The following is a 24,215-nucleotide window of genomic DNA, read 5'->3' on the forward strand; positions in this document are numbered from 1 at the left end:
CTTAGAGGTTGCAAGCTCTTAGTAGACTTCAGAGTTCCAGAATAGTCACAGGAGAGAGATTCTGCTACTATGACCACTTCTAGGTGAGGAGATAGGTGCTACCGACTTCACCATCTTCACAGAATTCTCTTCTAGTACTTCACTCCTATTTACTGGTGTACTGCCCCTAAAGAAACGGGAACAGTAAAACACCATGTCCCTGAATGACCCCTTTTTGTTGCCAAAATCCTAGCCAAGTTAAGAGCACAAGAGAAAGTCTGTGTCAGAAAGTCCAGATACAAATCATCTTGAGGGACGCTGAGAACTAGGGCAAGTTAAGTGTTATCCATAGAAAGCTACTTCCTTGCATGTTTTCCAGGACAAGTGCTCCAAAATGCTCAGACAAGCAAAGTGAGCAAGCTAATGTTCATGATGTCACTGCTTCTGCAATCTGACATACAAAACCCTCAGGTGATGAGTGAAGAACCCAAGACACTGTGGAGAGGATACAGTTGCTTGTTCAGCCTGCTGCCACTGGAAAAAGTTCCTGAGAGACACAAAGCACTACTTGGTGAAACTCTAAGGGACAAGAGGCTGCTTAGTCTGTCACCACTGAACACTTCTTGGGGCAGTCACTGATCTCTTGTAAGCTTTCTCCAATTAATCCTATGTTGCATGCCATCTCTGAGCACTTTGTTTGGCCTTTCCAGCAATCTACCCCACTGCCCTGGCACAACTGCTCTGTGAATGTGACAAATGGATATATCACATTTATTTAATCCATTTTTCATTTGATGAATATCAGGTTGTTTCCACTTTTTGATTATTAAAAACAATGCTGCTTTATCCAATTAATATTTACATAAACATCTACAAATCTGAGGTGAGTAGTCAAAGGAAAAATATTAAACTAGGATTTTGAAGCCTAGGATCTAATTCTAGCTTTGGTAGTAACTCCACATTCACTAAAGGAACCAAGACAAAAAAACTGCTCAACTTTTAACAATAATCTTTTTTTTTTTTTTTTCTTTTTCAAGTGTTTGGCCTGGGTTCTCAAGCAGTTAGAAACATTGGCTTCAATAATTATACAACAGCAAGTGCATTCAATATTGCAATCCAGGGCTGGGGTTGTGGCTCAGCGGTAGAGTGGTCGCCTTGCACGCGCCAGGCCCTGGGTTCGATCCTCAGCACCACATAAAAATAAATTAAAAAATAAAGGTATGTGTCCAACTACAACTGAAATTTAAAAAAAAAAAAAGTGAAGAAAAGGTATTGTGTCCAACTACAACTTAAAAAAAAACATTGTGATCCATTTCAACCTGAATTTTTTTTCCTTGAACTTGGTTTACTCTGTAATTTGGAGAATACCAAAAAATTCAATTTTATGTTGCTCCTCTTTGGAGAAAGGGTGCTTTCCGTCATACCCAGTGATGGATATTCTATTAATGAACAATCTTAAAATAATCGGAACTTTCTAGATTGTATTGAGGAAATTCACTTCTTCACTTTCAGTTCTTATTTCTGCCTGGGAATGGATAGTTCCTAAAATCCTGTCATTTGTCACCACAATCTCAAATTCGCCTTGCTTCCTTTTTATACATAAAGACGTTAAAGGAGGATTTGAGAAAATTGTAGTTGACCATTCTGATTAACTTGAACTGGAACAAAAATCCTATTTCCTTTGTCAAACGTCTTGGGTAAATAAAATTTTGTTTTGATTCAGAAAAAAAAAAAATGAGGGTCAAAATCAGTGAAAAACGAAACTGCTTTTTGAGATCAACGGTGAAGCAAACGACACACGGAAACGTACTTGGAGAAGGCGTCCTTATAAATTACCTGGCGGGTTACTACGCGAGGGAAAATTCACGGCCCAGACGCAGACATTCTGCCCGCCGCGACTAGCGCGGAAATTCCGGGCGCACACAGGGACTGAAGTCTCCTAGGAAACGGCCGCGGGCTGGTCCTTTGTGTGCGCTGGGACGCGCACTTGGTGAGGGGGGGACGGGATGCCGTCTGCGCCTGCGCGAGCCTCCCCATCGCGGCGTCAGAGAGGCCCGGATGCAGGACGCGGAGACGCGCCGTTGCCATGGCATCCCCTCCTGGCCGCCGCGGGAGCGGGTGCTGGAGTCCCTTTCGCCTTGCTGTCAGAGCTCTGAAGCAGGAGGCGAGAACTCCCGCGGCCACCTCTGTGACCCCAGCCGCTGCGCCTCACACAGGCAGGAGGGGGCTGGAGGGCGAGGAGTGGGGTACGGTGCGGGACGGGTCCGCGGCGGCGGGGCAGACGCCAGGCGGGCGGGCGTCAGTGCAGCGGGACGGCTTCTGCGGGGGCCTCGGGGACCCCCGGAGCTTTTTCGCACCGCTGTACGGCCAGGTTCCGACCGCGAGAAGTGCCAGCTTCGTCCCTGGGAGGCAGGCGCCCGCAATGCTGGCCCCGGTCGCTCTGGAGACCCGCCCCTGGGCCGTGCAGCGCGGAGGGCCGGAGGCGTCCAGGCGCGGGAGCTGGGGACCCCTGCCCAAGGGCTGTTTGTATTGTGCTCCCGTACTTATTTATTCTGCATTAAAGGCTTCCGCTTTGACGTTCTCTCAGTCCTTAGCTTTTCAACAAGCGTGCTTAGAAGGCTTCGAGGTAAGACCGCAGTCGGTGAATTCGTGACGGCTCTGACAGTCCCAGTCCCCGACTGTCACTCCGAGGCTCAGGCTGCTCACCGCGCGGGGTCTGTCCGACACTCGGGAGGAGGGTTGATTTCAGTCTCTTTCCCTGTAAGAGAATGTAGGCTAAGTCACTAACATAGATTCTACTGTCGATAAATGCTAAAATCTAAATGTGGCCGAGATCCAGAAGGAACGAAGTGTCAGGTAGTTGGTTGCCTAAGATGCGTCTCTGTTTGGCATGCTGACTGTGTACCATATGGACACTATCAGGGCATGGAGATTAAAAGAATCCTAGGGGGTGAATATCCTGTGGCGCATTAAAAAACAAAACAAAACAAAAAAACTAAGGGACTTGGCAACAAGAGTTTATGGTTTGTGTCCTTTGTTTACTTGAGGAACCGGCTGTGAATTTTTTTGGAGTTACAGAAATAGGATACATTTCAGATTTCATACAGCTACGGTTATTTCTCAGTTACTTCACCTATGTATGCTTTCCCCCTTTAAGTTACAATAGTAGAATTTAATAACACCTAATATGTTTGACTTATAATCATTGTATTTTTATTAATTATACCATTTCTGTTTTAGTTTAAACCTGAGTTTTCACATGGACAGGATTCTTTGTAAATAATAAAGCACAACTCCCCAAGTTTTCAGGAAACTGCTTTTGAGTTCAGAACTAGGTTTATTATAAAAATGAGGGAAAGCACTAAGGAGTCCCAAAGAAGTTTTGACCTAAAAGTAATGTCACTTAAACATCTTAATAAACTTTAGATACCTCGTCTGGAGAGGAGCTGATTATCCCAAGGCACTGTGACTGTGACAAACACTACTATTTTTAAAATTTCAGATTATGAGTTTTACTTTATTCTACATCATTCATAGTGCCCTTTTTAAATTAGTAGGTAGGTAGACACAGCTTAAGGGATTTAGCTGGTCTTGCAGCTAGGAAGACTTAAATAAACTTACTCTGAATATTGATTGGTTTCTCCAGGTCAAAATGTTATTGCCCTGAACATCTGATTTACAAATTATGGAAGCCTTACTTTTGAATTCTTTAAGAAAGTCCATTTTGTATTTTTAGTTGAAAAGAAGTAAATATCTGGAAGGAATTATACTACAACTAATACTTTAGAAATAATAATAATTCTCTGGGTGAACAGTTAAGTTGAATAATAATTTTATATTTAATATTATCTGACAGTCCTATTTACTGTTACTGTCTTCTTGATAGTAGGAGGTATGAAAGTTTTTTAATGAAAAATGTATTTTATATAGAATACATTCTATACTATTATGAATCAACATTCACCAATAGTAAGAATTAGTTGATACTTATTAGAAGGCTCTGAGGGCTGGGGCTGTAGCTCAGTGGTGGAACGCTTACCTTGCACATGTGAGGCACTGGGTGTGATCCTCAGCACCACAAAAAAATAAAGGTATTGTGTCCATCTACAACTAAAAAAAAAGGATGGAAATTGATGTACTCATTTTTATTTGAACATGAGCAAATGTAAATGGGTCAAACAAACAAAAATCATTTGCTGTGACCTGGATGGTGTTTTAATGATTGGCAGGGGATGTGGAAATCCTTTTCTAATCCTCAGTCGTCTCATCTACCTTTTTAAACCTCCTTCTAGATTAGTGTTTCAAAAATTGTAAGGTTGTTAGGAATGTTCACACATAGAAATGTCTTGCCATTTCAAGTCCCTCATTAGGGTATATGCAAATATGTTTATTTTGACATTCTATGTTAGGTGTTTATATGTCTTAATTAGCTTACCTTCAGTATTAATCTCCCATACCATATTATACCTCTAAAGTAGATTTACATATGCCTTATCTTTTAAAAATCTTATAGCATTTATTCTTTAACAAACAGAAAATGAATGAAAATAAAGATAGTGATTCAAAAGACAGTGGAGAATATGAAGATGACTTTGAAAAGGACCTGGAATGGCTAATTAATGAAAAAGAAAAAAGTGATACCAACATAATAGAGGTATGTATAAATTGCCAACAATATTCATAATAATTACATTAACAAAGTGCTTTGTGATTCTTGAAGATTTTGACATATTAGCTCATCTAAACCTCACAAAAAGTTTTTGATATACTCAGACAAATAAAATTATTCCTGTCATAGAGATGAGAAAATTGAGGCATAGTTTAAATGTTACATTCTAAGGCATGGAACAACGAGGTAACAGGGATTAAATAATACTTAAAATAATAATTATAAAGTTATAATTTACATTATTAAGTAACAAAATCATGATTTATTGCTTTGAAACTAAGAACATACAATTTCCATTTGCTTAGCATGTCAAATTCCTACTTTCAGGAGTGAAGTTGTGGGGTTATACATCTAATGCCAATGAAAAATAAAAGAAATCCCTTAAAATATAATATTTAAGCTAACATTTGAAACTTTAAGACTGAATTAGCTGTTTAGAAGAAGGAAAATACAGAAAAAAGTAAAGGGTCAAAGACTGGCCATTAGATACTTCTAGGCAAAAGAGATCCATTAAATGTGGTCATATACTATTTATCAGAGATGAAGAAGGAAAATAAACCAGTTCCTGGATCATGTAGGTTCTTTCTCTCTCTCTTTATAAATATACAGTGTGTGTATTTTATATAGTATTTGTGTGTGTGTTCATGTGAGAATAAGTGGGAAGTAATGAAGAGACGAGCTGAGACTGGGATATGAATAGGTGATTTTAGAAGGATAAAGATCAGAGTATTTAGAGAAGAACCCTGATTTAAGGGGAATAAGGAAAAGAACATGAGAAAATGAAAACAGCAGATATTACAAACTTTTCTTGGTTCCATTTTGCTTTCTTAGTTATGGAGAAGACAAATAAGGTAGATACTATTTTCAAAAGGCAACAAAATCAAAAGTGAAGATGTTCCTAAGATGGTTTTTAAAGGGAGTTTTATGAATTTGAACAGAAGAATAGTCAGAACCAATAGAGGTAAAGATACCCAGAGTGGTAAGGTTGAACCAAGTTCTCGTGACTGGAATGGTGTGAGATCGAGAGCACAAGGTGATAGAATTGTCAGTGAAATATGAATAAGAAGCCCTTACATATTCCTATTCATAAAATTCACAAATAGAGAAAAATCTATTTTGAATTGTCCACATAATAAATGAACAATTTTATAAAAAATAGAACCTCATATCCTTTTTTTAGATGGTTTGCAAGAAAGAAGAGAATGGTAATGAGGAATCAAAAGAGAGTGAAACAGAAGTAGAACTCATGAAACAGCTTTCTGATCCTGACAAATCCTTGAAGGATGAGGTTTCACCAAGAAGAAATGGTTTCATTTCTGTCCCAAGTATTCAGCCATTGGACCCTATATCAGATTCAGATAGTGAAAACTCTTTCCAGGATTCCAAACTAGAAAGCCAGAAAGACCTGGAGGAGGAAGAGGATGAGGAAGTAAGGAGATACATAATGGAGAAAATTATACAAGCTAACAAGATTCTGCAGAATCAAGAACCTGTGAACTATAAAAGGGAGAGAAAACTTAAGTTTAAGGACAAGTTAGTTGATTTGGAAGTTCCTCCACTAGAAGACAATGATATGTACAAAAATTATTTTGAAAATGAAAATGTGTGTGGAAAACTCTCACAGTTATATATTTCCAATGAGTTAGGATCAGAAAGTGTGCTGCTATCACTTACTGATGGAAGCTGTGAAGAGAACAAAGATAGGAAGATACTGGTAGAGAGAGATGGGAAGTTTGAACTTCTGAATTTACAAGACATTGAGAGTCAGGGTTTTTTGCCCCCCATTAATAATGCTAGTAGTACAGACAATGAACCCCAGCAGTTGTTACTCAGATCTCCCAATTCCTCTATCAATAGTGTCAAGAAAGAAGAGCCTGCAGCAAAGATTCATGCTGTCACTCACTCAACAGGAGAGCCATTGGCTTTTGTCCCTCAGCCACCACCCAACCCTAGGACTTGTCAAAACTTTGCTCCTAACTCAGACAGAAGTAAAGGAAACGGAAAATCTCATCACCAGACACAGTCTGCAAATACATCTCCAGTGACCTCAACATATTGTCTTTCCCCTCGACAGAAAGAATTCCAAAGACAGCTAGAACAAAGGAGAGAAAGGCTAAAAAAAGAGGTAAGAATACAAATAGGAATTATATTGAAAATAGAGTATATTTCTATGTTTTATAAATGCAACAAGAATTGAAATTATTGTTCAAAGTATTGGAGATTTTGCTTACTTTATTTTTTAATTGTTAAGTGTTAAGAATAAAACACAGGAGCTGGGGATGTGGCTCAAGCGGTAGCGCGTTCGCCTGGCTTGCGCGCAGCGCTGGGTTTGATCCTCAGCACCACATACAAACAAAGATGTTGTGTCCGCCGAAAACTAAAAAATAAATATTAAAAAATTCAAAAAAAAAAAAAGAATAAAACACAGTAGAATCATCTGTATTTGAGCCAGAGGAGACCTCAATGATGACTCCTTTCAATCTTTTGATTTTAAAGGTGAGACTCAGAGAAATTAAGTGACTGCTAAAAATAATGTTGATATGAAATATAGTAAAATCAAATGTCAGATGGAAAAATGAAGGCACGAAGATGTTGGGGTTTAGTACGCAACAGGTGGACCTGGATTGTAATTCTCTTATGTGTGTGAGTTTTGTCTATCTTCAATGCCTACAACCCTCAATTTCAGTTTTCAGTTAAGAAGAAAGCCTGAGTTGGAGGGTGTAGCTCCATGGTACAGTGCTTGCCCACATGCACAATAGCCCTGGGTTTGATTCCAAACATTGAAAAGAAAAAGGGAAAACAGTAGAGCATAAAATAACTTCAAAATGCCATGTGGAATCCTAAATTAAATATTTGAAAAATATTTGAATAATATTTTTAATAATATTATTTGAATAATAAAAATATCTGAAAAATATTTATGAAACAAGCACTGTGATTACCTTGATTCTTTCTCATAAGTATCATAAAACAGTTAAGTGAAGTGAAAATTATCATAAAACAGTTAAGTGTTAAATGAAAGTCTGTATATTTTATAATTGAAAATTCCAGGTGCTTAAACTGGTGAGTTTTCTTTAAATTGTTTTAGTCTCCCAATTCTTTGTTATTGGGATACCTAATGATCCCACAGTAAATACCAAACTCAACAAAATCATAGCCTGACAGAATTTTACAATGAGGAGGGACCTTACTGATCATTTTACAGATTAAAAAGAAACTGTACTTTATCAAAGTCACTCAACTTTTTAGCAGCAAGTTGGAATCAGAATCCTAGTTCTCTGGCGACCATTGAGAAATGGTGTGTTTTCAACTTCATGTGGGAAATTATCATGGAAATTTCTGACATTTAAATCAGGAATTCATTTTAGCAGAAAAAAAGTGAAAATGCAGTTGTCAGAATGTGTGACTGGGGCAGGAATATGCAAGGGTATATGTTTACAGAGCTTTACTCACTTGGCTACTAAAATCTGAACTTGACAGTCAAACCCAGTTTATATGATTCGGGTATAAACAATACTTGAAAGCATCAAAACTTCATGACAATACAGAAGAATTTGTTGAAAAGGACTGAATTATGTGTTTGCTATATACAAACACATCTATGGGTGCGAATTTTTTATAAAGTCGTGGGGTTTCTATAAACTTCAGTGCCTTTTCACCAGTGACCTGATGGTAAGCTCTCACCTGCTTATGTGACATAGTTCTCTTTTCATCTTAGTTCTCTTAACTAAATTTCCCTTTATTGAAGACATGGTATTTAAGTGCTTTGCTAAGTCTTTTAAACATCTTTAGTTGGTTTCAGGAGAAAACATTGCTTTTCTTATGCCCAGTGTTTGCTGGGTTGGAGCTACTGTGCTCTGTTTTTCTAACCTAAGAGCTTCATTTCAGTGTCCCCCTTGGCAGTGGCATTAGCTTATCCCTTCTGTGTAGTGTACCTAAATGTGCCCTTTGGAGAGATAATCCTGTTATATTCTATGTATCCATGTGGGGATCCAAAGTGCATTTTTTTTTAGCAGGGGGAAGGAAGTGTCTGAACAAATTTAAAATTTAATCTTTAATAAATTAACACTATGTTATGTAGGCTATGTTAGGGCCCAGAAAATAGGATATAGATATTTCCAAAGATATTTTATGTTGTGTAGTCAGATTTTTGCTTTAGTGCCTTTCTTTTGTTCAATCAAAAGGAATTAGAAGAGTTTGCTATTTTGACAAAACATAAGGAAAACACATTGGATTCTATTATTTAAAGATAATTTAATCATGGACTTGAATAATTCAGTTTGTTTAAATGATAAAATTTTAGAACTGGAGGGGACGTAAGAACTTGTTGATGCAGCTCCATTTGATAGACAAGCCTAAGGAGGCTGAAGTTCAGCACCTTGCCCAAGCCAGTGCTGTGAATTACAGAACTATTACCTAGGCCTGACTCCCTGTGGAGCTGTTTCCTCTGTGCTCTGCTGTTTTGCTCTTGGTTGCTGTTTTATAGCTCTGCACAACTGATTTCAGCATCTCCCTTCAAATTTAAATAACTCCTTTTTTATAACATCAACTGAATAATTCACATAAAAAATTTACTTCGTTCTTAATCATTAACCCAGTGTCTAAATATTTGTCTGATGGCAAAAATTGTTACTTTATGAACATAAACTACCTGAAAAACATTTTTAAACATTTTAATAAAAAAGTTTTAAACACCTATACATGCACTATTAACTGTTTATCTTCATCACACAGATTCAAAAATCATTGCGATTTTGGCATATTTAATTCATCTCCTCCTCTTTCCTTGGTTAAAGTATTTTTAAAGCAAGATCTAGAGAGCATGTCATGTCTTATTTTTTTTACTGGTATCTTCTCTAAATGATTATGGCATTTCCTTTCATAATCACAATACTATTCATCACAGGTAATACATTTAACAATAATGTAGAACATTATAAACTGTAAGCATTAATATGTATTACATATTAACATGTACCCACGTAATTGTATATAAAATATATAAATTAAGACATTTATATGCCTTCTAGAGTGTGGTTTTTCCTTTTGCATAACTGCAATTTGATGGAAAATTGTGTAGAAGAGCGATCCAAAGTACTCCTAAACATCATCTTTGTATTGTATCTCTATTATATAATTATGGGCTTTACAGCTTAACTTATCTAAAGTGAAATTTCTTCATTTTTCCCACTAAAAAGTTTGAGGTCCTGTTTTTTAAGAAGGTGGAATTTTTAGAGGGATCCTTTCAGGGGCAGAGAATCCTGAGTTTAGATCTCAAAATATATATCTCTCCACTATGATAACTCATACAATTTTATTAATTTTTTATTAATGTATTTTCACATACTTTCTACTAGGAAGAACAACAGAAACTAGAAGAAGAGAAAGAAAAGAAAAAAGAGAATGACATGGTATTTAAAGCATGGTTGCAAAAGAAAAGAGAGCAAGTTCTAGAAATGAGGAGAATTCAGCGAGCAAAGCAAATTGAAGACATGAACAGCAGAGTAAGTGAAAACCAATCTTGTTTACAAGAAGGGAGTCTGAATGTGAGACTAAGGACCCATGGAAGACATGGAAGAATAGTGCGAGGTCTGCAAAAGATGGAGCATGAGATGACATTATAGTTAGGTTCTAAGAAAGAAAAAATCAAATTATTCCTATTTTTTCAAACTTTCATAGTTGGGTGCGGTGGCACACACCAGTAATCCCAGCTATTTGGGAGGCTGAGCAGAAGGACCACAAGTTTGAGGTCAATCTGGGCAACTCAGCAAGACCTTTTCCAAGATGAAAATAAATTGGCTAGGGATACAGCTCAGTGGTAGAGCACTTGCGTGGCTTGTGAGGCCTGTGTTCAATCCCTAGCATCTCAAGCAAACAACCAACCAACAAACAGAAATGTTCATAGCACAGAAAAACAGAAAACTACCGATTCATTTTTTAAAGATAGTATAGCTTTGCTGTTCTAATGAAACATAGATAAATTCTCTTTCACTCAGACAAGTAGACATATAGAAATATTATGTAAAAACTAGCAAGTTAAAGACACTGAAATATTTAAATCGTAAAAATTTTAAACAAAAAATCCAAGAGAAAGTTAAAACAAAAAAACCCCATATCTTTACTACTTTAAAATAAAAAAATAAAAGGTAAAAATTGAAAATTCATTTTTCAGCTCTTCCAGATTCATCTCACAGTGATAACTATTTTTGACAGTGTGATGCAAACCCATATCTTATTTGTATTTATTTATTTACTTAACCAAAATTTTATTATGCAGTTTATTTTCACTTCATCATGAATATCTTTCTAGGCCATTACATTTAGATCTCTTTTTTTCAAAGAGATACATGGTATTCCACTCTTAAATTTATTAAACCATTCCCCATTTGTCAATGTTTAGGTAGGTTCCAATATTATGCCATTAATAGTGCTCCAGTAAAGATGTACGTTGTAATGGAAAATATCTGTAATCTGTAGGAAAGTTTTTTAAGAGTAGAATTGATAACTTTTGAATGTTCAGAGTGAAATTTTTGGTTAGCTATGTAAATTAACTTCAAATTGTTATTCAATTTATAGTCCCCCCAACAGTATGTGAGAGTGAATGTTTACCATACCATGTTTTGGTCATCAAATAATGATATACATACTTCTATCCGAGTATGGATTTGCATGTTTGTGAAATAAAAATAATTATAGATATATTGGTGTCTACCAATATATGGTTTTTGGCCCAGAGCTCATAAAACCCTTGTAATTTCATGAGCAGTAGGGGTGCTAGGTGTGTCTTTTATTCTGATATTTGGTCTTTGACTCTGGTTCCTGACAGGGAACTCTTAATCCCCTAGAAATTATCCCGAGTAATAGAAGTATCTTTTGTTCTAATGAGGTAACTTGTTGGTTCCTGGATGGGGCTGGTGAGAGAAAAACTAAGCCACGATTAGAGATTGGAACTTTCAGTTCCATACTCTAGTCATCTCAGAAGGAGAGAGAGAGGGGCTAAAGACTGAGTTAATAATCCGTCATGACTAGATGATTGTAAGGAGAGAACCAAGTGAAGGAACTGGAGAGGAGAGGTGGCTCAACAGTAACACAGGTTGATTTGGAACAACCTGTAGAAGGGGTCCTGATGGGTCCTTCCCCACCTGTGGGCCAAGGGACACCCCCTCCAGGCATGATGGACCCACCTCCCAGAACCCACAGGGATATGAGGCCTTCTTTGACCCATGGCCACAGAGCTCCACAGAGTTGTGGGCCCCATTACCCAGGGATATTACCACAGACTTATTTGTTATGCTCTTTTGTGGAGTCTCACCAGATTGTTTCCATCCCCTTACAGGACACCCTCCCCTGGGAATGCACCCCCCACCAAGGCCCTCTTCAGGGGCCTGCTTGTTTCCCACAGGCTGTACATAGTCCTTTTATTTCTTTGTGGCCTATGAGAATGGCTTATAATAACCTCTCAAAAGAATATTATAAATGCACTTGATATAGCCATTTATTAAACACCCTTTGATGTATTGAGTACTTAATAGAGTCAAGAAGGGTTGCCTTTGAAAAATTAGCCCGAATTTTGCTTTCCTATGAAACACTTTACTATACCTTTGTACCTCAAAACTTCAGTAAGAATGAAATAAACATTCATATGTTGTTGGTTCAACAACAACAACAAAAAAAAACCAGGTGTACTTGTGTTGGTGAGAAATGATGGCAGCTGGGTTAAGGTTATAGCAGTAGAGAGAGAAAGGCATTTGAGATATGTTTTAATGTATTAATTGAAGGAACTTGGTAATTGATTAAATAATGTGTTTGGGGGAGAAGGAGAAGTTATACTAATACACTACATTTTTTTTCTAAGCAGTTTGGTAGGAGATACTAATTTGGGGAAATTATCATTTTAGTTTTTAAATTGTTGAGTTTGATGTACCTACAAAAAATTCAAGTGAATATATTGTAGATTAAGTAGAGAAGATTGTGTAGTAATCAGGAGAGATGTTGAGACTGAAGATACAAGTGGAGAGACTAGTAATTTCAGAAATGGGATAGTTTGTGGGGATGAAAATGTGGCTATAGGCATGGGTGACAAGGGCAGAGGAGAAAGTCATAAGACAATAAAATCTGTGGTGGGGCTGGGGTTGTGGCTCAGTGGTAAAGTGCTTATCTGGCATGTGTGAGGCCCTGAGTTTGGATTGTCAGCGCCCAAATAAATAAATAAATAAAATAAAGGTCTGCCAACAACTAAAAAATATTAAAAAAAAAAAATCGGTGGGGCTGTGCCGCAGTCTGGCTGGGCACAATCAGGAGCCACTTGTCAAAAGAAACTAACTTTATTTTTAGAACCACACACGCCAAACAAAACAGCCTCTCAGGAAAAACCCTCAGAGCCTCAACTGCCACCACCGGCTTTCCACAAGCCTCTCTCTCCCACCACCAGCTTCTCTCCACCTCCCACAATCCTCCTGCTCTTGAGGCCGATTGGCTGGGTCACGTGGGCGGAGCCAAAAAAGTCCCCCAATGAGCAGCTCCGTGGTCTGAAAGGGCAGGGAAACAGCCCAATGAGCATCACCGCAGAGGAGCCAATCAGCTAGATGTTGCTGGGGCCGAGGAGCCAATCAGCTAGATGTTGCTGGGGCCGCTGTGAGCCAATCATCAGCCAGCAGCTGGAAGGGCTGGATGTTGAATGGCTGACCAATGTAGTTATAAATTAAACTTGGAAATGGGATGGAGAAGACTTCTGATCCAGGAGTGATTAGAGGTGGTTACATTACCAGCTTTAATAAACACATTGGTATTAAAGGAACATTAGTTTATTTAGGGAGTAGAGGAATGCACTTTGGAAGTATGGCAGAAAATATGTAGGTTCTATTTGAGAGAAGAAGCTGTTCCTTGGGGGCAAATCAGGCTTTGCATAAGATAGGGGATTTAAGGCTAGGGCCCTCTCAGTGCATCAGGAGGATAAGAGGATGTTTGGAAGTTTTCATATCATTGAATAGGTTACAGAGAACAATCTAGCAAGGTTTATGAGGGAGGGAAGGAAGGAAGAATTGGGTAAGGAAGAATCACAGCACATTGCTATAATGGTTAAGAGTATAGAAGACAAGAGGCACTTGTGTTTCCCAATCACTAATTGAGGAAAGTACAGCTGTGACTGTACTGCTGACTGTTTCCAGGAGGATGGACCTTCAGGCCTCATAATATTCAGCCTAGTAGAATTTGTATTAGGTATTTGTAAAAATCAAATATACTTTAGTATTCTTTTTTGTACTCTTTGTTAACAGAAATCATAACCTTGAATATCAGTTTCTGAAAACATGGGCTATATCAAACAATTTATTTCAAATAATTTTATGTAAGAATTCATCATGGTTATATATTTTCCTTTGCAATTACTATATTTAAAATTTTTTGATACATTTGCATGTCTATCTAAAAAACTGACTTTAATGAGATTTCTGAAGTATTTTAGTGAACTTCCTCCCTGCTGAAGCTTTGGTAGTTGATTAATTTGGCTTATTAAAACATTGTGATAAGTGCATTTTGTTTATTACTTCTGAGGGGCATTATGTATAATGTGAGTCATAGTTTCCAGAATGTATTTCCAGCATATTGTATGTAGAATGACCTTTTCTATATCAGATGAAAGAAAGATTCTGGGTGCCATTTTAGGAAAAGTAGCTAAAAATATTTTTTGGAGGAATAGCTAAAAATATCTTTCCTGCAATGAAATTTGTTTCCTTTGATCAGTAATATATACATTGTATGTGTGGGGTATATATATACATACATACTCTCTATGAGCACTTACTCCATCATAACTTCTAGTATCTTCATCACTTGAACCAAGAAGAAACCCCCATAATAGTCTTTTTGAGCTCTCCTCTTCAACACTCCTTTTTTCCTGATGCCCTGACCTAGAAATTCAACTGTTCTAAAAGCCCCAAGTTCCCATCTCTGTTTCATGAGCCCATGAGCCCATTAACTGCTCTATGCCATTTCTCTCTTCCTATAATGTGGTCAGGAGAGTAAAAATGTCAGATGAACATGAGGCCATAGCATGTATTTTTATTTCTGTCAATAATCACAGCTGCTGCATATATTTTGTCTGGTTTTACAGCTGATTAAGGTGGAAAGGAATCTGATATGTTACTCCATTCATGGCTGGATGTAGAAATTTCAGATTCTATGGTCTTTTGTTTTTATTTCTTAATCAGTTTATCCATTAGTAATTATTTTTATTATTCATATTTAATCTTTATAATTCTTTGCTTTCATATTTCTAATATATTTATCTTCTAGTTCCCCCAATATAGAAAGTTATTTGCAATTACCTTATATATAATTTTGATGATAAGATTTTTTAGTTGTGATTTAATTTGCTTTACATTTTAAAAGTATAAATATTAGGCCTGGGGTTGTGGCTCAGTGGTGGAGCTGTTGCCTAGCATGTGTGAGGCTCTGGGTTTGATTCTCAGCACCACATATAAAAAAAATAATAAAGTGAAAGTCCATCAATAATTTTAAAGATATTTTTTAAAGTGTAAATTTTAATGTAATGAAAAGGAGATTCAGATTTCCTTTCAGGAAGATGAGGGGCTTGGGATTTTTGTGCCATTTTATACCCCTTTTTTGTTTAATCTGAGGTTATCATTCCCATTATTTTAAATGAAAACTTTTGAAAATCCCTTAGAAGCCACATTTTTAAAATAGTTGGTGCTTTTTAAATAGATAATACAAACAATACAATGTAATTCAAAAGTTAAAATGTACCAAGAATTCTTTCTCCTGGCTTCCCCAGCTAATAAATTCCCCTTTTCCAGTAATAACCAGAATTAGCAATGTTTTGTGCTTCTTCTCAGGAGTGTTATCATTCATACATATATAAATATATGTGATATGTGGATATAAACCCAAATTCTATCCTCTGATGTGTATGTAGATGGAAGTTTTCAAATCTTCCATTATGTGAATAGATCACAATTTACTTAATCATTCCCATTTGTTAACATTGCAGAAAGACCCTATTTATAAAACAGAAAAATCTAAAATTCAGTACCTTAGTCACACTGACTATATTTGAGTGCTTAACAGCCACATGTGGCTAGAGGCTACTGTATTTGGACAACACAGATACAGAACATGCCCATCATTTTATAAGGTTCTCTTGGTCCATATTATTCCATATGAAGAGAAAAAAAATCAATGATTGATTGGATGATAGATATATCAGATTCCCCAGAAAAGTATGAGAGAGAGAGAGAGAGAGAGAGAGAGAGGGAGGGAGAGGGAGAGGGAGAGGGAGAGGGGCAGGCCATGATAAAGGGGAAAGTAAAGAGAAAGGATGGTGTATTTATAGAGAAAGAGAGGGGGGAAGTTTTGGGGTATCTGGAAAAAAAATATTTCAAGTAGTGTTAACAGTAAGAGCAAAGAATCTGAGAAGGGATTGTGTTTGGTATGTTCAATAAATAGCAAAGGAGTCAAAGTGAAGCTATAGCAAAGTGGCTGAAGAGCAGATCGAGTCAAGAGAAGTAGCCTATGTCTGGTAAAGTACAACCTTTTAGGGCATGGTAGGAGCTTTGGATTTTATTTTGAGATGAGAAGCCATTAGTGATTTCTGAGCATCCATGACACAATCTATTCCACATTTCAGAAGGATAATCCTGGCTGCTATGTGGAAAACAGATTGGGTAAGGTAGAGAGGCAAAGTACAAAAAGGGAAACCAATTATTAAAAGCAAAACTAGTCAATAGAAAATAATGGCATAGATTAGGGTAGCGGAATTTAGGATATACTTTGAAAGTAGAACCAACAAAATTTGCCCAAAGATTATAAGTTTTGTGTTATGCTGTAAATGATTTTTGAAAAAAAATATTCTGGGGTTTTTTTCTTAAAACTTTATGAATCTATCATAAAATTAATAATTATGCATTGCAAAAAAAGGAAAAAATACAGCTAATTTCTCAAAGAACTAGTTGATGTAATGTATAAAGAGTTCCTAAATATCAAAAAAAAAGGATCAACACTACTAATAGACAAGTTGGCAAAGAATTTTTCTATGAAAAGGCTATGGATGTATGCCACCACACTTGGTATGAACTTTAAATATAATTTAAATGGCCTCATGTGACAAGTGGCTACTGTAGTATACAGAGCAGACACAGACTGTATAAGAGGGGGAATCTTGTTTTTGTTCATGAAACTCCATACTTATATGCCTGCCATGTAGTAAATATTTTATAAATATCTGTCAAGTAAATGAAAGAACATGGGTGCCCATCATTCCTCTCCATCCCTTAATCCTTGACTCTTTTGATCCATGATTCCTCTCCAGTTATTCCCAACATTCCAGGTGTTCAGTAGTCATCCTTTGGATCCAGATGTCCTCTCCCTAAAGTTTGTTTGTGCATCCAAAATCTGAATTACATAAGTCTTACAAATTAGATGGGCACATACTTGCCAATGTTGATCACAAATAGGAGAAAAGGTGAGATGGAGGAAAAGGTCTTCTTTGTCACACATCTCCTATTTGAGACAAGCATTAAATGAGTGTACCCTTTCCTTTTATATTTTAGCTAGACATCCACATAAGTCATACTTTCCCCAAGGGTAGAGAGTTCCAAATATGTTCCTTTCCTCTCCCTTTTTTTCCCCCTAAATAAGAGCTTTTTCAACTTTGGAAAATTCTCTGAAGCTAATATCCTGATGCTGGTCCTCCATGATAGTAATCATAGTTTCGAAGATGGACTTACCAGTTAAGTACATTCTGACAGATATTTTTAAAAATTTCAAAAAAGTTTGAGAGTTCAAAAAAAAAAAAAAAGGCAGATGGCACCGTGTTGGATCATAAACTAGTTTTCTATTGAGCTCCTTTGAAAACAGCTCCTTACACCTTAACTCCATTCACTGCCTATGCCCAGCCTTTCTTCAGTTCTTTGTTGTATGTTTATGTCTCTGTGCAAAATTATTTTGACAGAGGGATCAATTTTGAAAATCAAACTTTTAATCAATAATCCTTGTGGGGGGCGGGGGTTAACTTTTGTTTTTTGTTCTGGGACACAATTTAGGAGCTTACAGATGCCAGGTAAGTTGTCTACCAATGAACTATATCCCTGATCCTCTCAATAAGACTTTTGAAAGAAAACAGATGGCAAGTGAGTTCAAGGTTGAATGTCCTTCAGAAGGGCAATCCACACTGCTAATTCAAGGGTGATGTGGTCTGCATACTTGGAATGCAGGTAATGAGGTTGACACTGTTAGGAAAAATGGATGACCAGGCAATGTATTCTTGTAGGGTCCTATAGATGGGGACTCAGAAAGTAGTTTTGGTTTCTCTAAATTAATTAAACCCTGTTTTCTAATCAGCAGGAAAGCAGAGATCCACAAGAAGCTTTTCGATTGTGGCTTAAGAAAAAACATGAAGAGCAGATGAAAGAAAGGAAGACAGAAGAACTAAGAAAACAAGAGGAATGCTTATTCTTCCTTAAAGGAACAGAAGGCCGTGAAAGAGCTTTTAAACAGTAAGTTCAAGACACAGCTTTATTATTTTTTTTCTTTTTTCAGGCTAACCTAATTTCTTTCTAGTTATCTGGGTAAAACTGCATTACCTCATTAATTCTGAGAATACAGACCCAGCTTCTTAATTTTGCTAGCAAGCCTTGGGAAAAATGGGGACTAGTAAGTATTGAATCCACTTATTTGAAGTTTCATTCTTCTTCTTTTTTCCCTCTTTTATAATCTTTTATTATAAAAGAAACAGTAAATGTGCATTGAGAAAACAGAAGCTATTTACATTCCTCACACAGAAATAATGACTGTTAGTTTTAGAATTCTATATTTTTCTCTACATGTAATTGTAAATTACTAAGTCACAGTGAATGTACTATTGTACAGTTTGCTTATTTTATTAATGATCTTATCTAATATCCAACCCTAACAATTTTTTCCCAAAGCGATACATGAATGACTTAGAGGTGACCTGTTCAACTCATAACCAATTCAGGTTCATAGAAAACTATGATTTTTTTTCTTAAGTCCATTTTATTCTAATAGTTTAGTTGTTTAGATTTGTATCTGAAAAGAACCATATGTATGTATAAATGTATATGCTTGCTCACACGCCACATACACACTTATATACCAGCTGTATGTGTATGTAATTGTTTTGATTTTCAGTACCAAAGCACTAGATTTATTTTATTGACTAGATTATTTAGGATGCAGACTCTTCCTTAACCTGTTTTTTTGTTTTTGTGGGGGGTACTGGAGATTGAACTTGGGGGTAATTCCACCACTGGAATAAATAAACTTCTCTTACAGTGAGTCACATCCCCATATCCCCAGCCCTATTTTGTACATTATTTAGAGACAGGATCTTACTGAGTTGCTTAGGGCCTTGCTAAGTTGTTGAGGCTGCCTTTGAACTCCCAATCCTCCTGCCTCTGAGATTACAGGCCTTAACCTGTTTTGATGTGTTCATGCTTAGGCTTATTTTCCCAGTCTAAGGAAGAACTTATTTTATGCATTGAACAGCAAGAGCTGTATAATTTCCCTATCAAGAAAAGTGAGGCAGTGTTTCTGAATCATGCTAGTAGTATTTCTACCTAAGTAACATTTTAGAATATAGCTAAGTGCAAAGAACAAGTTCCTTGGGATGTAATAAAGTTTTTTGCTTAGAAAGCAATATTCCTAAAAAGGGTAGGACTTACAGCACTTGTAAAACATTGTTTATTACTAACAGCCAATCTTGTTGGCAGTTTCATCATAGGACAGACTTCATTAATTAACTATGCCTTCTTGAATTTCAGGTATAAGCCTGAATTTTTTCTCTTAATAATAGTTTGTGTTGTAACATTATTTCAATGTGATAAGTACTTTCCTAACCTTATAATGTGAAAAGTGAATTAAGGGGATGATTACCAAATCTGATCTTGCCTTTTTTCTATAGATGGCTAAGAAGGAAACGCATAGAAAAAATAGCAGAGCAAGAAACTATGAAGGAGAGAACTAGACAGCTCCGACTAGAAGCAAGACGTTCTAAACAGCTACAGAACCACTTTTATAACATGCCAGATGCCAAAACTTTTCGGTTTACAGATCCTTACAGCTGAAGGTTTCTATAATACTTCATTTGGCAGCTGCTGTCATAAAAATTTTGGATATTATTTTTTATGGCTCTTGTGTTTGGTAATACTCTAAATTATGGAAATGGTATTTATCTTTCGGTGATGTTGACAATAAATATATGTTTTTTGTAACATTAAAACAAAATAAACTTCTCTACAGTGTTGAAAGGTGTTGTGCCATCTCAGTCTGTGAAACAAATAACATATGAACTTCATGTTTTCCTACATCTAAATGATTAACCTTTCTTCTGCCTAGAAAGAACACAAGAAATGGACATATTTCATTAATTCTTACTATTGTTCACAAATTTGCAACAGAACATCTCAGGCAGGAGATGTAACTTCTTTTTAAAAAAATATTTTGTTGGTGCATTATAATGTATTATAATTATGCATTATAATAGTGGGATTCATTGTGACATATTTGTACATGAACATAATTTGATCAATTTCATTCTCTTCAGCCTCTCCTATTCCTCCTTTCCTCCCTCCTCCAAAACTGTCTTCTGTTCTGCTGGTCTCTTCTGTTTTCATGATAATTTTTTTTTTTTTTTGCTTTTTTCTCTCCATTTTCCACATGAGAGGAAAGATATAACTCTTGACTTTCTGAGTAGCTTATTTTATGTATACAGGAGTGTGATTCTGATGGCGTTGCTGGCCAACCCATTCCCGCTATACAGCCTGTAGACAAATCGGGATTGCTTCTTACCCTTCAGTCCAGCAACTCTACCCTGGGAGTGCACTGATACATTCTACTCCATCTTATTTCATACTGGTGAGAAAGGAAGCTGAGAAATATTTCAACTAGCTTCAGTTAGGCCACTACAACTGGCAGCTCAGAAAGCAGCACAAAATGAGGAAGGGGTTAACAACCCCCTGTCACTGTTCTTGCTGTAGACACAGATCAAGAAGAAACAGATGGGGCTGGGGTTGTGGCTCAGCGGTAGATCACTCGCCTCTCACGTGTGAGACACTGGGTTTGATCCTTAGCACCACATAAAAATAAATAAACAAAATAAAGATATTGTGCCCATGTATAACTAAAATAAATAAATAAATAAAAGAAACAGAAAGACCGTTGGGTGTAACCAAGACCATCCATTCTCGTCAACTATTTGAACCACTGTAGTGGAGACAATTTTGTCATTTTTATGAAGAATCATTTTCTTTTCTTCCGTGTGTGTGTGTGTGTGTGTGTGTGAGAGAGAGAGAGAGAGAAAAGAAGAAAGAAGGGTAGAGAAGAGAGTTCAAGGCCCATGAAGAACAACAAACCAATCCCAAAACTAGCAGAAGAAAGGAAATAATTGGCAGAGCTGAAATCAATGATATTGGGAATAAAAAAAACAGTACGAAGGATCAATGAAACACAAGAGTTGGTTCTTTGAAAAGATAAATAAGATTGATAAGAGCCCTTAGTCAAACTAGCCAAAAGAAAAAAAAAAGGCCCAAATTAATAAAATTAGAGATGAAAAAGGAGAAATCGCTAGATATCTCAGAAATCCAATGGATCATTGGGGACTATTGAAAATTTACACTCTAATAGATTGGAAACCCAAGAAGAGATGGATATTTTCCTAGACAAATATGATCTTCCAAAACTGAATTAAGAGGACATAAAATCTAAACAGACCAATAACAAGCAATGAGATAGAAGCAGTAATAAAAAGACTTCGAACAAAGAAAATCCCAAGACCAGATGAATTCTCACCTGAATTCTACCACACCTTTAAGAAGAAATAATGCCAATATTCCTCACATTAGTCTATGAAAGGGACAAATATTTCCAAATTCATTCTATGAGGCCTTATCCACTCATACCAAAACTAGATAAGGACACAACAAGGAAAGAAAACAATATCCTTGATGAACTTAGATGCAAAAATACTTAATAAAATAGTAGCAAATCACGTTCAACAATGTATTAAGAAGATTATACACAATGACCAAGTTGGTTTTATTCCAGAGATGCAAGAATGGTTTAATATATATAAATCAATAAAATTTATAAATAAAATTTATCAAATAAATAGAACTAAGGACAAAAATCACTTATTCATTTTAATGAATTCAGAGAAGGCCGATGACAAAATTCAGCACCCATTCATGATAAAAACACTGAAGAAACTAGGGATAGAAAACCTACCTCAACATTATATGAAAAATCCAAAGCCAGCCTCACAGTAAATGGGGAAAACAAAGCATTTCCTTTAAAATATGGAACAAGACAAGGATATCCACTCTCACCACTCCTGTTTAATATAATGCTAGAAATTCTAGCCAGAGCAATTAGGCAAAAGAAGAAAATATAAGGAATAAAAATAGGAAAAGAAGAAGTGAAAGTATCATTGTTTGCAGATATGATCTTATTTATACCTAGATGATCCAAAGAACTCTACCAAAAGACTGATAGAGCTAATGAGCAAATTTGGTGAAGTAGAAGGTAACAAAATCAACATACAAAAATCAATAGCTTTCTTATATACCAACAATAAATCTGCTAAGAAATCAGGAAAACAATTCCATTCACAAAATAAATACACAAAATACCTAGGAATAAATCTAACCAAGGAGGGGAAACTTGTCTTCTTGAAAATCATAGAACATGAAAAAAGAAATTGAAGAAGTCTTCAGAAAATAACCTTCCATGTTCATGGACAGGCAGAATTAACATTATTAAAATGGTCATACTACCAAAAGGAGTATACAGATTCAATGCAATCCCCATCAAAATAACAATGACAGATGGTGTGGTGATGCTTAGGAGGCCAAGGCAGGAGGATTGCAAGTTCAAAGCCCGCTTCAGCAACTTGTTGAAACCCTGTCTCGAAATACAAAATAAATATGTTGACTGGGCATGTGTCTCAGTGGTTAAGCACCCCTGGTACTTAAAAATAAAAAAAAAAAAAGAAAGAAAAGAAGAAAGCAAAACAAATATACAAATGAAAAAAAACAATGACAGTCTGCACAGAACTATAAAAATAGTCCTAAATTTCATTTGGAAGAATAAAAAATCCATAAAAACACCAATGCTCTAAGCCAGAAGAGCAATGGTGGAGACATCACAATAACCGACTCCATATTATACTACAGAGCTAGCCTAACAAAAACTGCATGGTACTGGTATAAAAACAGACACATAGACCAACTGTTCAGAAAAAAAGAGAAACCCATTTATTCCAGTTCTCTGCATGTACCAATTGGGTGTCCTATAATTCAGTTGATTCTCACACCACCTGGATATAATGCAGACCCATGAATCAAGAGTGCAGTCTCATGAACCCCTACTTTAGATGCCAAGCAGTAGGTCTCCAGGTCAGTTTCCACAGTTATTTGCTGTAATGACAGGGGAACACTTAATGTTTTATCTCTTTTTAAGAGGCTATAGTCAGTACTAACAGATGAAAGAAATGCTTAAGGCAAAGTATAGAGGAAGGAGAGCAAAGTTTTAAGATCTTTCTGGGTGCTCCACCTCTCACTCACTTCCATGTGCTCAGTGATCTGGCAAACTCTTCAAACCTGTCCTTTTGGATGTTCATGGAAGGAAGCTTCCTGATGAAAGCATGGTTGATTAAATCACTGGCCCTTGGTGATCAACTCAACATTTAGGTACTCTCTTCTCCCTGGAGGTCAGGGGATAGGCCAAAAGTTTGACTCATCTAAAGTTGGAGGATTCATACCTCTCAATTAAAAGTCTACAGTGACATAAACACTGCATAATGAATAAGGGTAAGTCATGAGGGTGAGTGGTATAGGATTGTTGAAAAAGAAGTTCATACATTGATGGATATTTGATTATATTTATAGATATATTTCTAGTTATCCTAGCTCAAAGTTTCATTTTAATATTGACAAGCAGTGGTGAGAGTGGGCATTCCTATCTTGTTTCTGATCATAAGAGGAAAGCTTTTGTTCTTTAAACAATTGAGTAGAAGGATAGCTGAGAGTTTTCTCTAAGTGCCCTTTCTAAAATTCCTTTTTCCCTATTTTTCTGGATCTCTTTAATCTTGAGAGTATTGGGTTTTGTCATAGCGCTTTCTGTGATAAATGAGATGATCCTGTTTTTCTCCTTTGTTCTTTTACTGTGATAATACTGCATTCATCTTCTCATATTGAACTACCACGGAATTCTTGAAATAAATAGCACTTGGTCATGGTGTATAACTAATATTGTATTGCATTTGGTTTGCTAGTATTTTGTGGAAGATTTTTTTTCATATGTAAGCAATAATGTTCTGTAATATTCTTTCCTTCTTGTCTTTGACTTTGTTATTAGGGGAATACTGGTTTCATAGAATGGATTAGGAAGCATTATTACCTGTTTGTTCCTCTTCTATTTTTTCTTGATAAGAAATGGTTTTAATTATTCTTTAAATGGTTGGTAGAATTTACCAGCGAAACTCTCAAGTTCTAGACACTTATTGGTGGTTTTTTTTTTTTTTAAACAGACTTAA

At 36.3% G+C, this 24,215-nt stretch overlaps 1 protein-coding gene across 4 annotated transcripts; it reads left to right on the forward strand.

Moving 5' to 3' along the window:
* Positions 1-2,033: 2,033 nt before the first annotated feature.
* Positions 2,034-19,932, forward strand: Ccdc181 (coiled-coil domain containing 181). 4 transcript variants are annotated; one of them, XM_046430269.2, is made up of 6 exons: positions 2,034-2,225; positions 4,514-4,633; positions 5,829-6,773; positions 10,006-10,152; positions 18,005-18,159; positions 19,587-19,932. In XM_046430269.2, the coding sequence occupies exons 2-6, from the start codon at positions 4,517-4,519 to the stop codon at positions 19,747-19,749; spliced, it is 1,527 nt and encodes a 508-aa protein (XP_046286225.1). In that variant the 5' UTR covers positions 2,034-2,225; positions 4,514-4,516; the 3' UTR covers positions 19,750-19,932. The 4 variants fall into 4 exon arrangements, with proteins under 4 accessions (XP_046286225.1, XP_046286226.1, XP_046286224.1 ...); XM_046430270.2 differs by having other exon boundaries at positions 2,034-2,195; XM_046430268.2 differs by lacking the exon at positions 2,034-2,225 and adding an exon at positions 2,275-2,605 and having other exon boundaries at positions 18,008-18,159.
* The last annotated feature ends 4,283 nt before the right edge of the window (positions 19,933-24,215 follow it).

This window comes from Marmota monax, unplaced genomic scaffold (assembly GCF_021218885.2).
Source record: "Marmota monax isolate L192 unplaced genomic scaffold, Marmota_monax_Labrador192_F-V1.1 WCK01_AAM20220418_F8-fsc00055, whole genome shotgun sequence".
Taxonomy (NCBI): Eukaryota; Metazoa; Chordata; class Mammalia; order Rodentia; family Sciuridae; genus Marmota; species Marmota monax.